The 16155-nt window shown below is 39.8% G+C and overlaps 1 protein-coding gene across 1 annotated transcript in view; it reads left to right on the top strand.

The window, feature by feature from the left end:
- MINOS1 (mitochondrial inner membrane organizing system 1) overlaps positions 1-4387 on the top strand; it is a 53448-nt gene extending 49061 nt beyond the window's left edge. Inside the window, exons 2-5 of the mRNA XM_006883685.1 lie at positions 1061-1108; positions 2088-2197; positions 4141-4156; positions 4374-4387. Of these exons, the coding sequence (XP_006883747.1) occupies positions 1061-1108; positions 2088-2197; positions 4141-4156; positions 4374-4387 (188 nt within the window). The remainder of the gene's footprint in view (positions 1-1060; positions 1109-2087; positions 2198-4140; positions 4157-4373) is intronic.
- The last annotated feature ends 11768 nt before the right edge of the window (positions 4388-16155 follow it).

Genomic DNA, 16155 nt, shown 5'->3' with positions numbered 1-16155 from the left:
AGGCTTCATCTGACATACTTTGGATTTGTTGCATGCAAGGAGGGACCAGTCCTTGGAGAAGGATGTCTTGCTTGGGTGCAGGAGAAGACAACCCTGAATGAAGTGGATTGATTCAGTTACTGGGGTAATGGGGGAGGTGTGTCGGAGACAGTGAAATTGGCACAGGATAGAGCAGGGTTTAGGGCTGTTGTGCATAGATAGGGTCACTATGAGTTGCAGGTGACTGAACGGCACATAATAACAACCACATTTAATATATTTTATGACAAAATACATAGATAGCAGTCACAGCTGTGATTTCCCTGATACTTATGTTGAAGCTAAATTTATATATGTAAAGACAAATTGATTTTTCTTTTTGAGAAAATAATTCTTAATCATGATGGTAGCACCAGGACAGCTAAAGTTTAAAAAATGCTTGTGAATATAAATAATTGAATGAACCCAATTTTAAAATTAACAATGCTTGTGTAAAATGATAAATTGGTCCTTTTTCTTAAATTGTACTTTTCCTGGGCTTTTAGTTATAAAGACAGTGGTTTAAAATGTTCTCTGAGTCAAGTGAGAGGAGAGTAGTCACCACATTCAGGATTTATGTGATAGTGCAGCCTTTCAGAGTGCTGTGGTGCACTGCTTCCCGTCTTCCTCAAAAAGTAACCATCCCTCAGCACACTGGGATGACAAGGTGAGCTTCCTGTTGGCCTTGTTTTGCTGACCTCTCTGCTGCAGCTCCCATATGTAGGATGAGGAGGAGAGCCCAGGGTGCCTGAGGCTGCTGGAAAGCAACACAGAACAGTCAATTCTTGGATTGTTTTCTCCTCTCCCTCCAAAAAACGGCTTGTCTGGAGAGAATAGTTAATAAAGGTTTTACCTCCTTTTCTGTGCTAGAGGTACCAAAAGCATCTGTAAGGCCTTTGAAACAAGGAAGAAATTTAGAAATGAAAAAATCCACTCTATTGAATTATGAGAAAAAGAATTCCTTTTCTAGATTTCACATTTAAGACTTTTTTTTTTTCCGTCATGTTATGAAATGTAACATATTTTCCCTTTATCTTTGTAGGTACTGGTTTGGGATTAGGAATTATTTTCTCACTCACCTTCTTTAAAAGTAAGTGTTACTCTTCTGTACTCTTAAGAGTGTAGGCATTTGTATATAGCAGAGCCCCTTCTGAAAGGCATGATGAGATTCCTGCCCATCTGTCCCCTTCTGGGGTTAGGTGGACTAATGTAAAATGAGCTGGCCAAAGAATGGAGACTCAGAAAAGAGCTCCAGATGGGTTGGGCATCTCCAGAATTTCCCCCAGGCATTGAGTCAGGGTGCTTGAAATCCTAAATATGATATCATTGTAAAAATCTGTACTTTATGCCAGTGAGTCAGTTGGCCAAATCTACACCCTCAAATATTTCTAGTTAATTGAAAGTTTTTCTGAAGAAACTTGAAAATTAAGAGTTCTGCTAGCAATAAAAACAAATGGACCAGAAATCCATTTCTTGGCTGGTAAGTCTCCTAAGCAGAGGGCAAGGAATGTCTCTTTTCATTCTGTAGAAAAACTTCTGAAATCTGAATGTTGAATAAAAGTTCCCTAATGAACAGACTGGAAATAGATAACTGGAGAATAATAATACATCTGGCTGATAGGAAATAATCATTTGCAGTGTTGTCTTAAGGAAACCTCATGCCTTATTATAAGCAAGGACTATAAATACTTGGTAAAATTCTTACATATTTTTAAAATCCAAGCATTTTACTGAAAAGAACTATTACTCCTGATGAAGTCTTAAGAAATAAATTTAAATAAGCAAATTATTAGAGGTGATGTAGAAAAGTTTAAAATTTATCTATGCCTCCTTTTTCATATTGTACTGCGTATTTTCTTTAAACCTACCAACATAGGCATTTAGTATACTTCACTAAATTATTGTTTACCAGGTTATTGTCATTCATTAAATACCAAAAAAGTGTTTTGCTGTCTTATAGTGAGGTGTATTACATATTAATTGAACCCTAGGCAAATTATCTAAGTGGGGAAAAGCTGTATCATCACATACTAGTGCTGTATTGGGATTTTCTGTTTTCTATTCACTAGGAAGAATGTGGCCATTAGCCTTTGGTTCTGGCATGGGATTGGGAATGGCCTACTCCAACTGTCAACATGATTTCCAGTCTCCTTATCTTCTTCATGGAAAATACGTCAAAGTATGTACATAACTTATATGTCGGTGTCTTTCTAAGGAAAAAAAATAATGTCTTGAGAGTGCCTGAAGAATTCTTTAGAGGGCATATAGTCAGTAAACCACATGTATTACATATATTTGGCCTTTAACGATATTAAAACTGTTTTAATGTTAAAAGTATCTCCTTATATCTTCAAATGACTATATGTATTGTATACATTCATGTATTAACGGATTAGAATTGGTAAAATTCTGAGGAGCTTTATCAGTGTTAAGGTATATTTGTGTTAAAAACTATTTAATAGTAGCACTTTCTGTTCAAGATCTTAGGGCAATCTGTAAGCATCTCACCTGTATGTATACAAACTAAATCCAAAGACTGCTGGGAATGGGATTCTGCCATTTTGGTTTTTACTGAACAGAGAAAGTTCTTGACTCTTACGTCCTACATGATTCTGATGAAGTCCTTATCTTCAGATGAAGTTTTAAAGACTCAAAAAGGCCATTATTACCTGTTATAAGAAGGATGAGGATAATGCACTTCTTAGAGATTTTGTGTATAGAACTTTATTCTTTGCCCTTCTTTTAGATGATTATTTACTGTGAGGTTTAATTGAAAGGATTCTAGAAGGTCAGAGGTGATGTTTATATTTCCAAGGCCTGGGTCACAGTAGTACTCTTAAATGTGAAGTGAATGACTAGAGTTTAAAATATATGGGATGTGAGTATGAATGGTCACAAACTTACTAAAGAAAAACCTGGGCAGTAACAGGGCTGAATGTAAAGAGCACACAGGAGACTTGAGTGTGAGTCCTTGCTACCTATGTGATCTCGAGTCTTCACTTCTAAGTTTTCATATCCTGTCCATACAATGAGAATAATAATTTCTACTTTACTGGGTGTTGGGAGGATTAAATGGAATCAGGAACAATTTTTTAAAATGTTGCTATGCTGTGAGGTGCCATATAAGTAGGGGTCTTGGTTGTTAAAGGCCAGCCAAGAAAAGGTGATTGGCTTATCAATTGTTTTAGCATGATAGCAAATAGAGCAGAAAATGTGGTAAAAAAGAGTGTCCTAATTCTGGTTAGTTAAGAGCCACAAGGGTCATGGAAGCTTGGATAACAGTTCCCTACCCCAGCTCAGTAGTCTACATTTAGAAATCTGCTCAGGTCCCGTGAGCTGCCTCCAGACCAGCCTGTGCATGCTATAGGACTGGGAGAAGGGAGAGTTGGCTTGCAAGGAAGCCTGGCAGGCCTTTCCCTCCCCTCCAGTATTAATGAACCATCTCTGCCCTAAAGCCAGGGTGAGGTAATCCGAGGGACATTGCAAGTAGAGGCACAGCTGTGTGGCACCAAAATCAACGACAGGCAATTTCCACTGCTCCCTGACCCCACTTTCCTGGCACCAGAGAGCTGAATATTGGAGAGGACACAAAAGGACTTGGAGTGGCGCTTCAAGTGTTTTTGGTTTTTTAATTGTTTGAAATATTTGCATTGTTCCAAACTGAGTTGTTATGGATGATGCTTAGGGATGATTACATGCATATTACATATTTAATGTCAGTGAGTTACTGTGAAAAATGTTTTTATATACTTTTTTATATCCTTGCGTGTATTGTTCCAAAATGGCCTTGTAACTTAACTTTATGTGAACTTGAGTCTGTACCTCGATGTTGTCATGATTTGCTCCCTAAGAGGGGCAGAATCCCAGCTTGAGGCTGTGCAGTCTTTTTGTAGTAACTGTTCAGTAAGTGCCTTACATGCCCTGGAGGCCCCTTTGAGGTGCTTTCTTTATTTCCTGGCTTTCTAGACATTAAAATAGATTTCTGAAAGATACATTATTATCCTTCTTTAGCAATTAGACCGTGAAGTCTTGCTAAGGTTAAGACACATAATTTAGTAGGTCTTTTTAATTTCAGAATCATGCTCTTTTTCACTCACCTGTACTTCCTCTATTGTGTTTTAGGAATGCCATAATCCAGGTACTGATTGTTTAGCCCTTTCTGCTTTCCCAGTCTTTTAAGATTGGGGAGCCAATCTTTTGTGAATCTGGGCGGATGTCCACAGCTTTGTCCTTGGCAGTTATAAAGCGGGTGATGTTGTAAAGGAGCTACGTTTGCTGTAAAAGATAAAGACCCGTTGGGTTTGACACGAAGCAGCATTCTCCACAGCTCTAACCTGATTGTCTTTGCTTTACAGGAACAGTGACTTAGGCCTGAGATCATCCCAGTGGGAGAAAAAGAGAAACCATGTTTATTCCTCAGGAATATTGAAGTGCCCTGGAGTAAGCTGACATTCTTCTGGAACAATGTTATCAGTAATGCTTTATACTCCAGCACAGTTTATGTATTTGAAACCAAGTCTGTTTCTTGTTTTGTATTTTCTCTCTGGAAATTGCAAGAAGGTGGTCTTAAAGGAAATAAACAAAATAGGAAGCTCAGTGCATCGCGTGTGTTTTTTGCCTTTGGTCTCTTGAGTGTGAGGGCCATGTTTAACTGCCAGCTGTTGTAACCACTTCGATCACATCTATGAGCTCTTGAAACCACAGTTGTTCCTTCCCACTCAGTCTTTATGTATAGCTTTCAGAGCTATTTCCACTCCATAAGTCAGAGGTTGTAGCGTGCTGCCGCCTGGTCAGAGTGAGATTATGAGTGTCTTGAGGAGCTTCTTCATGCCACAGCAGCTCTTTAAGTTATGTGTGGTGTTTTCACCAAGGAACCTAGCAGGCCAGCTTTTAGATATGCATCCTGCCCTGATGTCAAATCACTGGCTGGCGTACAAAGTGAAAGCTAACTATGTGGACGGATCACCCTATTGATCTGACCCATTTATGACCAGTTCAGTCATGGCCTGCAAAGTAAAACTGGAACAGATTTAAATTTGTAAAATGTGGACATACTGGAATGGAAAAAATTCAAGGCTGATACCCTGCTAAAAACTTTAGAAAACAAGGTCAGCTACATAGTACATAGCAACCAAATCTGACAGAGTCAGAAATTGTGGTGTCCTCCTCAAAGATGACAGCCATTCCCACTCTTTTAAATGTATGTTGCTCTCTACATTCTGGCTGTAATTCTCTCAGAGGCTTACCATGTCTCTTCCAAGTCTCTCATTCAAGACTCTGCCTGTAATTTTTCTAGTTCCACATATTCCACTTACACCAGATATTTGAAATCCCCATCTATTCCAGTTTCACTGTGTTGACCATAACTGAACAAGTTTGAAGCCTTGCTTTAAGGCTACAGTGAGATGTATTTATGTATAAACTTCCAGAATTCAGCCTCATTCTCTTTATAATAAAATTAGCATGGGCAAGAGTTTGTTCCATTTGCCCTCTCATTCTCTTAACTGTTTATTGAGCTTCTTTGATGAGGAAGAAGAGTGAAGACAAGTGCATTGAGAACAAAGGAGAAAGAACATTTAAACCTCTCTGGGGAATGAGGGATGGCCTTACAGAGAATGAATATAGAAACTAAGACTTAAAAGCATTTCAGGCAGATAGGGAAAGGAAGGAAGTGTATACAAAAGCTCAGAGTCCTTAAAGCCCATAGCATAACTGCAGAACTAATACTGGTTCAATGTACGCTAGACTATGCAAGGAAGGACAAGGGAGAGAGATGAAGCTGGCACCAGGGTAGAACTAGTGTGGGACCCATATTCTGGAACATGGATTAATTAGACTTTCATTTTTGCAGATGTTGCAGATGTAATGAGTGCACTTGGGGTAACAGATTCCCTCCCATTACCTCCTCCCTATTCTTTCACCATACTCCCTTCTCTAGAAGGGTGTGCTGAGCTCTGGCCTGGAACTGGCAGCAGTGCCGCCTGCTCTCTGGGCTTTGCTTGATCTTTGGATCAGCTGAGGTTCAACAGTGGGCCTGAGCCCAGGACTATAAGGCATGTCCTTGGCTTAACCACAACTGCTCTGCTATTTTTTACTTTGCCTTCTTCATTCTCTGACTAAGGTGACTCATGTAGTTAAAAGAAAAAACTTTGCAACCTATTTCATCCCTTAACACTTGTATCTATATTTGCTTTAAAAGGTCGATATTTCCTCCTAATTTTTCCAGCTTTATATGGGCAAAGAGAAAACAGTTCCTCTTCCAAAAAAGACAAAACCAAAAAGCAATGTGCCTGCTAATTGTTAAGATGTTAGAAAAATATGGAGTAGAGAGGGCCACTGGAATCCAGTGCCTACATTTCTCTAGTCACTGGGTGTTAGACAAGTATTTGGCTAGATCCCTTTGCCTGGGGACCTTTGAAGCACCACTTAATGTGTTTTAAAAAACTGGTCTCTTTGAAAGAATTGTTCTGGGCAAAGACCAGCCAAAGGAAGCATTAAGGGTGTTTGCCTTAATTCCGGAGTACTTTGTATTCCTGCCTTGTAACTCTTAGCAGAGACTGACCTGGAGCACAATACTATCTTGTCCCCAGTCCTACCCCCATCTCAGATCAACCTTCTAAAAGTTCCAACTTGCTGGCAAAAACACACATTCTGTTCTCCTTTAAAATGTCATTGTCCTTTGGGGCCTTGTTCCCTTGTGGGCTGGTGAAACTTTGACTTTGCTGCTTATACTGCCCTTCTGGAACCAAATATAAGGAAATTTATGGGTTTGGGGAGAGTGATGAGAACTCAGCTGGGCACAGGATACCAGGATAAAGTTGTGGCGCCCTAAATGTGGCCTGCCCTGCCAACATATATAAATATGTACAGTCTGAGCTTGACACTGTATAATTTGGCCCAGAACAATATGCATTTTGAACTCATTTAGGTGAATGACTTTGGCATTCCAAGTACCCACTGGGGGAGCCTTTATCAGACTGCATTTGCCTTACGCAGAAGTATTCCTTTGTTCTGAGAAACAGCCCCAGAACACACTCTGTTGAGCTGTCTCCTTTCGTGAGTGTCATCCCCTCCAATCTAGTTCAAAAGCTCCACGGATGCAGTGTTGAAAGCTCACTTACAGGACATGCAGAGATCGGGAATGAAGGAGATAACTATGTAGTTTTGCTTTTCGTTTTCCCAAACCTCACTGTTTACTTTTTTTTTTTTTAATGTAACCAAGCCATAATTGCATTTTACTCGTCGTGGTTCAGTCTGATTGTATTGTTGAAGGACTATTTTTGAACCTGTCCAAATAAACTGTGCAAAATATTTCCACCAGGATGGACTCCATGGTGCTGGAACAACCTCATCCTAAATGGTACTGAGACACAAATCGTTTCCTGTTGCACGCTTTCTAATTACATAAATGCAAAGGGGGTGGGAGGGAGAAAGTGGAAATTCTAAATACCAAAGGAATGTTAAGTTTAGAATAATAAGCTCATCTGGAAGCGATTGCCACTTTTTTCTTTTAAGCATGGCTGCAATCACCACTTCCTTCTGGACACCAGAGGATGCTGTCCGAATAAACAGACCTGGGTAGAAACGGCACTAGTTTCCATGTTCACTGGAAGACTTGCCGTGGAGCAAGTATGAGAACCCAAGAATAACTGTTAAAGAGGTAAAGTGGCCTTGAAGGAGAAGACAAGGGAGTAAGGATAGGCAACACTAATGTGGGGAAAGGAGAGTCAGGATTGGATTCAGATTCCTACTCCCACGCTTGCTTTCCTTGATTTCCTCATCTGTAAAAGGGAGAAAACTACAGAGTTTTAAGGTCTATTACCTTAAGAGGTATGTTTATGTATGTGTTTAAAAAGAGATTGTTGGTCTGAATCAAAGTAAAGTGCGTGACGTTAATGACAGTAGGGGATGGTTCAGAACAGAAAGTAGGGCATGGTTTTTACACTCAAGAAGTTGGCTCCGAAAGTCAAAATCAGCAAATTCTGAGGGAGACCATGGGTGTTCCCAATGAGTTCCCGGTAATTAAAACACACAAATCGAAAAATTGTTGGAAAAGGCTGGGCCTGTGGCCTCATAAAACTCTGCCCTAGTTGTTTTAGTTGTGTTGGCTTTTGTGGGGTTTTTGGTTGTTTTGTTTGTTAACCTTTTCTAATTTGTTTTTATATTCAGATATATTTACTAAGCACTCAGTTTCAGAAAGGAATGGCTAAGAGGAGAATGAAGGGATATAGAATGGGAATGTGAGATACTTTCCAGGGCCTTCCAGCCTGCTTAAACCTGACTAATGCTGAGCATTTGCATTCAGGATGATTGATTTCAACTTTGTGATCCTCATTTAAGGCGTTTGCTGTCCTTATCAGGGAAGAATTGGGCTATAAGAGTTCATTATCAGCTGTTAATGTGTCATGTTACTCTGTTAATGCCAGGTGGAATTTTTTTTATTTCAAATGTATATATAATAACAGTTAATATTTACTGGGTGCATATTGTCTGCCAGTTACTACCGTAAGGCTTTACATACATAATGATACTAGATTTTTTAACAATCCTATGGGTGAAATAATCTTCCCATTTTAACGATGAACAGCTTCTGAGAGGATAAATAATTGACTTGCAAAGAACAAATAAGTGAGAAATTGTAAATCAATCACTGGAGGAGATCGCCCACCTTTCTCCCAGAAGAGGTGATAGATACGGGATTTGAATCTAATTCCAGAGCACAGACTTAACTGCTGTCACGGTCCTGACGATAACCCAAAGCTGTGTGCATCTCGTTCCTAAAGAGAATCACTCCACCTCTCCCAAGCCACCCATTCTAGGGCTTCCACTCATTTTTTTCTCATTCCAGTTAGAATTTCATCTCACACATTTTAAATCAAAAAGTCAGGTGTGTTCTGGTTTCTTTGCTAGCCATGACTGAACTATTCAAAGCCACAGTATAAACTTAACTGATAGACAAACTAGTTGAATGTTTCACTTAAATGAATGACAAATTAATCTCATTTGAAATCAGTTGTTCTTAGTTGCCTTTGGAGTTGATTTAGGCTCATATCTGACCTCATATCTGTAGAACAGAACTGCTACTTGAGTTTTCTAGGCTGTGACGTTTTGGAAGCAGATCACCAGGCTTACTTTCTGAAGCACCTCCAGTTGGCTTCAGACTGCCAACCTTTTGTTTGACTACTTTGAGCACGGTACCGTCTGCATACTCTTTCCAGTTGATGGGAGGGGGAGGGAAAGGGTTGTGTGTTTTTGTTCCGTAATTTTTTTAGGGACATTATGATGGAGACTTTGCTTACTGAAACAGAAAGACATGAAGCATTTGCTGCAGAAGGTCAGGGACTGTGGTCTTCAATATGAATTGAAGCTTAGCATCCAGAAGACAAAATTTCTCACCACTGGACCGTGACAGATGGAGAAGAGATTGAGATGATTAACAATTACAGCTTGCTCGGCTCAAAAAACACCAGTCAAGAAATCAAAAGACAAATTGCAATGGGGAAGTCAGCTGTCAGAGACCTCACCAAAATTCTAAAGAGTAACGATGTCAGAGACAAAGGTGCATGTGATCCAGGCCATGGTTTTCACAATTACTTGTTATACATCAGAGAGCTGGGCAGTGACTAAGGATGACAAAAGAAGAATTGATGCCTTTGGGTTGTGGTGCTGGAGAAGAGTCTTGAACATACCATGGCCATCAGGAGAACAAATAGGTCTGTCTTGGAGAAGGTGAAACCAAGTTTCTCCTTGAAGGCAAGGATTTTGAAGCTTGGTCTCATACTTTGGGCATGTGGCCAGGAGGGGCCAGTCCTTGGAGAAGGACATCATACTTAGAAGGGTGGAGGGACAGCACAGGAGAGGAAGACCTCAGATGAGATGGATTGACAAGGTAACTGGGTTAGTGGGATTAGGTGCGTTGGAGTCAGTGAGATTGGCTCAAGATAGGGCAGGGTTAAGAGCTATTGTACATAGGGTCGCTATGAGTCGCATTTGACTCAACAGCACATAACAACAACAAAAACAACATGGTGGAATAGTTTGAGGGAATTTCACTGCTAACACAAAAGACCATACTCTTGATGGTTCGAATCCCCCAGCAGCTTCCTCAGTAAAAAGATGTGCCATTGACAGTCAAGGAAACCCAGAGGAGGATTGCCTTGGCTTTGGTTCTTATGAGAAAGCAGTGCTTTTTAAAAAGTTTTGTTGGTTTTTAGGCATACAAACATAAATGCACCCATCACTAGACTTTTTTTAAAAGGCTCAAGTCTCAAGGGAAAAGCTGCCATAACAAATTGTTTTAACATAACCGAAAACTAACATCCTGAGTGCTCTGGAAATTTATCTAAATGTTTACATGTTTAATCTGTTTTTATCATCACAATAGTCCAGTAAGAATTTATTTTTATCCTTATTGTGTGATAAAGAAATTGGAACACAAATGATGTGCCCAAGGTCACAGAGAGCAGTTAATCCCAAGTCCTGTGCTGCTTATCTGCAACAGTCGGCTTGGTTTTTCTCTCTCTGCTCCCTTAGATACAATCCAAAGTCTCCTTTTTTAACAAGAGAACAGGAGCTCTGGTGGAATACTCTATAGCATGTTGGCTTTGCTACCCAAGAGGTTGGCAGTTCAAATCCAGTTGCTCCAAGGAAGAAAGATGGGCATCTGCCTCTCTTTATGATTTATAACCCTGGAAATTCAATGGGGAGTCACTATGAGTCAGAATTTATTTGAAACCAGTGTATTTAAAAAAAAAAAAAAAAAAACAAGCCAAACCCAAAACTGAAATAGTCATATATTACAGTGGTTGCAGAAAGGCAACATGGCTACTATGTACTTGGTTAACAACATCCCAAGGCCACAAAATGGTAATAGGATAGACTGCAGTAATTTGCCTGTTTTATAAATAAAGGTTTATGGAACATATTCTTAGGTGGTATTGGGTTGCTGTTTGATTTATAGTCACTTCATGTAACCAAGTAAAACTCACAGGCTGTAATTTTCATAGAAGTTAAGTCTCCCCAGGACACACTGAGTAGGTTCAAACTGCCAACTTTCTGGTTACCAGCTCGAGCTTAACCAGTGTACCACCACATGAATGGGCCTGGCTGGTAAACATATTTCAGTGACTAAAGATGACAGAAGAATTGATCCCTTTGAGTTGTGCCAGGGAAGAGTCTTGAACATTCCATGGACTACAAGGGGGGGGGGGTTGGTCTGTCTTGGAGAGGGTGAAATCAAGTTTCTCCTTCGAGGCTAGGATTTTGAAGCTTTGTCTCACATACTTTGGGCACGTGGCCAAGAGGGATCAATCCTTGGAGAAGAACATCATGCTTGGAAGGGTGGAGGGACAGACAGCACAGGAGAGGAAGACCCGAATGAGATGGATTGATACAGTTAACTGGGGCAATGGGAGCAGGTGTGTCAGAGTTAGTGAGACTGGCTCAGGGCAGGGCAGTCTTCAGAGCTGTTTGTTGTACGTAGAGTTGCTATGAGTTACAGGCGACTTGATGGCACAAAACAATTTAACATAGTGCTCTCTCATTGCTGTTGAATTGGAACAACTCATAGGTGACCTTTTGCGTTTCCAAGGCTTTCAGTCACGGGGAGAAGATTGCCCATCTTCCTTCCTTCCTTAGAGCTAACAGTAGATTCAAACCTCTGGAGAGATCACGTGGTCTTTGGGTCAGTAGCAGAACTACACCACCAAAGCTCCCTTTAAACACAGTTCAACACTCAAACTCATTGCCATTAAGTTGGAATCAACTCACCTGACCTTTTGAGTTTCCAAGGCTGTAAATCCCAGGGGAGTAGATTGCCCATTTTTCTCCTTTGGAGCTGCTGGTGAATTCTAACTGCAAGAAAGGTGCAGACTTTGGGTCTCGTGGAGCAGCTCATTACAAACTAGGCCAACAAAGTTCATATAGCCAGGGCCATTCATTTATGTAATGTTGGTGGTTTCTTTGAATAGTTGCAATGGTGACCATGTGGCCCCCAGTGACTAAACTACCACCTAGACCTTTACAGAGAATAGTCTGCTCTTTCATGATCTGAAATACCATGAAATGTTAATAAATCTCTATGTTGATACATATTTGAGTCATCATTGTCATCTCGTTGCCATTGAATTGGAACCAACTCAGCTGACCCTCTCATGGGTTTTCACACCGGCTGTAAACCTCGTGGGAGCAGAACTGCCTGTCTTTCTTCCTTGTAGTAGCTGATCGATTCAAACTGTTGGCCTTTGGGTTGACAGAGCACAACTCTTTAACCACTGGGCCACTCGGGTTCCCTAACCTTTTATGTGGAATATTTCAAAATATCATGAAAGGAGAACTGTCTTAAACTATCTATAGATAGTTTCATTTTAAGAAAATAAAAACCTTTTAATATGTTTTACTTTAAGAGGTTTTGTTTTGTTTTCTTTTTGGTAACTTTTGGTTTTTATTTTCACACGTAAAGAAAAATTGTGAGAATACTACAATGAACACTTTTCTTAAATTTACCAACTGTTTACATTTGACTCTATTTACTATATTATTCCTTCTGTATATGTGTCTGTGCATGGTATTTTAAAACCTTTTTAATATAAGCTGGAAATTTATATTCTGTCAGTGTTGTCTAAGAATAACCATAGTACAAATATAAAAATCAGTGAATTAGAACTAATACAATAGCACTATATAATCCAGTTAGCTGATAACCAAAGGCTGACGATTCTATCCATTCAGATGCCTCAGAGGAAATTGCTGGTGATCTGCTTCTGAGAAGTCAGCTATTGCTAAGAGCACAGTTCTACTTTGACACACATGGGTCACAAGTTAGAATGAACTCATGGACAACTGGTTTTATTATTTAATCTGCAGTCATCGTTGTTATATGCCGTTGAGTCAAGCACAATCCTATGCAGTAGATCTGAACCCTGTCCTCTGCCGTCCCTTTCATCTCTGATAGACTCGAGCCTATTGTTATAGTCACTGCGTTGATTCATATGACCCTTGTTGAGGGTCTTATTTTTTGCTGACCAAGTATAATGTCTTTCCAAGAACTGGCCTCTCCTAGTAACCCAAAATATGTGGGGAGAGTTTCACCATTCCTTCCTCTAAAGGGCTCCCTGGCTACACTGTCTCCAGGACATACTTGTTCTTTTGTTCCACGAGATACACAGTACTTACCTCCAACTCCAAACTCAAAGCCACCTATTCTTCTGTCATCCATACTAACTGACCAACTTACACTTGCCTAGAAAACAGCTGGAAAGACCATGGATTGAATCAGGTGCACCTTAATCTTTAAACTGACTGACATTGTTGCTCCTTAGCACCTTGGAGAGGTCCTTGACAGCAGATTTTCCAATGCACTGTGTTTTAATTGCTAGTACTAAAGGTATTCATTGTAGATCTAAGCAAGATAAAATTGTTGACCACTTTTCTCTATCTATCATGATACTGCTTATTGGCCTCGTAGTGTGAATTTTGGTTTTTTTTAGTAGTGAGAATTTGTTTTTAAATATTGAGATGTTGTTTTAATTAACTTAGGATTTAAACAAGGATCATGCATTGTATTTTGTTTCTAAATGTCTTTAGTCTCCTTTGATCTACAACAGTTCATCTGTGGGTTTGGTTTTTTTTTAAACCTTGACTTTTTTAAAACATAAAAGTCAATCATTTTGTAAGTTTTCTAATTAGGTTGGTCTGATAGAGTTTCTTGTTTGGAGTCCAGTTTTGCATTTATGTCAGGAAAACCAGAGAGACAATATTGTGTCCTTTTCTGTACATCATATCCAGAGGCCACTTGCCCTGCTACGAGTGATATTAACTTTGGTCACTTAGCTAAGGTGATGTTTATCTGATTTCTCCACTGTCAATGTGTGATTCTTCTCATTGTAATTATTAAGTAAATTTGTGGAGATACTTTCAGACTTTTTTTTAAAAAAAGAAAAAAATTCTTTCATTTTTATACAACCCCCTCCAACTTTCAGACTTCTTAACTATCCGATTATTACCAACTTTCATCCACTGTTTTCCACTTCTATTGATGGGTTTCTAAATTAATCATTCCTTATTGTTGTTGTTAGGTGCCATCAAGTCGAGTGTGACTCAGCGACCGTATGAACAAAAGATCTGAACCTCATCTTATCCTGTGCCATCTTCATACTTCTTGACCCATTGTGGCAGTCACTGTCAATCCACATGGCTGAGGGTCTTCCTCTCCTTTGCCAACCCTCCATTCTTATAAGCATCATGGCCCTCTCCAAGGAATAGCCCCTCCTAGCAAATTCCCAAAGGATGTGAGGTGAAGCCTCATCATCCTTGCCTCCAAAGAACACTCTTGCTGCAACCTCTCCACGACGTATTTGCTCCTTCACCAGTCTATGAGATGTTCAGTGCTCTTCAACATCACAGCTCAAAGGAATCAATCATTCTTCTGTCATCCCCATTGATTGTCCACCTCTCAAATGGATAGCAAGTGATCAGAAAGAATATGGCCTAAATCAGATGCACCTTAGTCCTCAAACTGACATCATTACTCCTATAATTTGGAGAGGTCCCTAACAATAGACTTTGCCAATGCAATTTGTCTCCTGATTTCTTAACTGCTGGTACCAAGAGTGTAAATGTGAATCCAAGTAAGATGATGTTGTTGGCAGTTTCAAACTTTTCTCCATCCACCATGATGTTGCTTATTGGTCCAGTGGTGAGAATCTTGGTTTTCTTGACATTGGAGATGCAATCCAAATTGAAGGGTGTGTTTCTTGATTCTCTGCAACAAGTGCTTCAAGTCCTCCTCACTTTCAGCAAGTAAGGTTACATCATCCGCATAACACAGGTTATTGATGAGACTCCCTCCAATCCTGATACCACATTCTTTTTCACAGAGTCCAGCTTCTTGAATAATTTTCTCAGTTTACAAATTAAATAAATATGGAGAGAGAATACAACCTGACACACTTTCTTCTTAGAGAATACAACCTGACACACTTTCTTCTTAATTTTAAACCATTCAGTGTTTTCCTTGCTCTGTTTGCACAATAGCCTCCTGGTTCAGGTTTAAGTTTCCCGTGAACACAATTAAGTGCTCTGGGATTTCCCATTCTTCTCACTCATTCCTTAGTTCTTGGTATTCTAAGAGAAGAGCTTTCCTTCTCCATTTATTTATTACTTTTCTTTTCATCCATATAAACTCATGGATTCTTATTTTATTCTGTGGATTACAATCTATTACTCCTTGTCCTCTATGTGATTTGAGTGAAAGTTTAGATAGCTAATTGGTTCCCCATTAATCCACTCATACACATTTTATGATATTAAATATAATACCCACAATGTAACCATAATTCTTGTTTCCACTAATCCCTCTATTCCTGCCTCAGTAGCTTTATCCTTGGGAAAATGTGACTGATTACTCTCAGGAGTAACTGCCTCCCTAGTGATACTATTACCTTTTTCTCAAACAACTCACTGGTGCTGACTGGAGTGGACTTCAAGGTGACCATCCCACCAGTTTTCAGAGACTGTAAATCGCACAGGAAGAGACTGCTCATCTTTCTTTCACCAAGCCTCTGGTGGATTTGAACTGCCTGTCTTTGAGTTAGCAGTATAACTCTTTACCTATTAGGCCACCAGAACTCCCACTGTCCAGCTTAAGCCTGTCTATTGTTTGGCTGCAAATTGAGGCATTGTTCCAGGTTCAAAGAGTAACAAGGGAGACTAAGAATTTGGGATTTTGTGAATTTCCATACTCTATTTTGATACTTGAATGTCCAGATTTGTCCAGTAGGAGCTCTTTTCAACCTGTTTCCTGCATCTTCAGACCTTTCCATTCTATTGTTTGAGCAAAAAATTCTCCAACCTTTTCTTGTAATTGTTGTTGTCCTTAAGTGCCGTAGAGTCAAGTACAACTCATAGCGTCCCTTATAGACAACTAATCTGAACACTGTCCTATCCTGTGCCATCTTCACAGTCTCTTACACACTCAAGCTAATTGCCACAGTCACTGTGTCAACCCACCTGGATGAGGGTCTTCCTCTCTTTCACCGTCCCTCCACTTTCCCAAGCATGATGTCTCTCTCCAAGGAATAAGCTCTCCTAGCAACATGCCCAAAGTTTGTGAAATGAAGCTTCGTCATCTTTTCCTCC

The sequence above is a fragment of the Elephantulus edwardii genome, unplaced genomic scaffold (genome assembly GCF_000299155.1).
Source record: "Elephantulus edwardii isolate Elephantulus edwardi_28Jun2011 unplaced genomic scaffold, EleEdw1.0 scaffold00028, whole genome shotgun sequence".
NCBI classification, from domain to species: domain Eukaryota; kingdom Metazoa; phylum Chordata; class Mammalia; order Macroscelidea; family Macroscelididae; genus Elephantulus; species Elephantulus edwardii.
The sequence above is the reverse complement of the archived record's forward strand: the minus strand, read 5'-3'. Positions and strand labels throughout refer to the sequence as shown.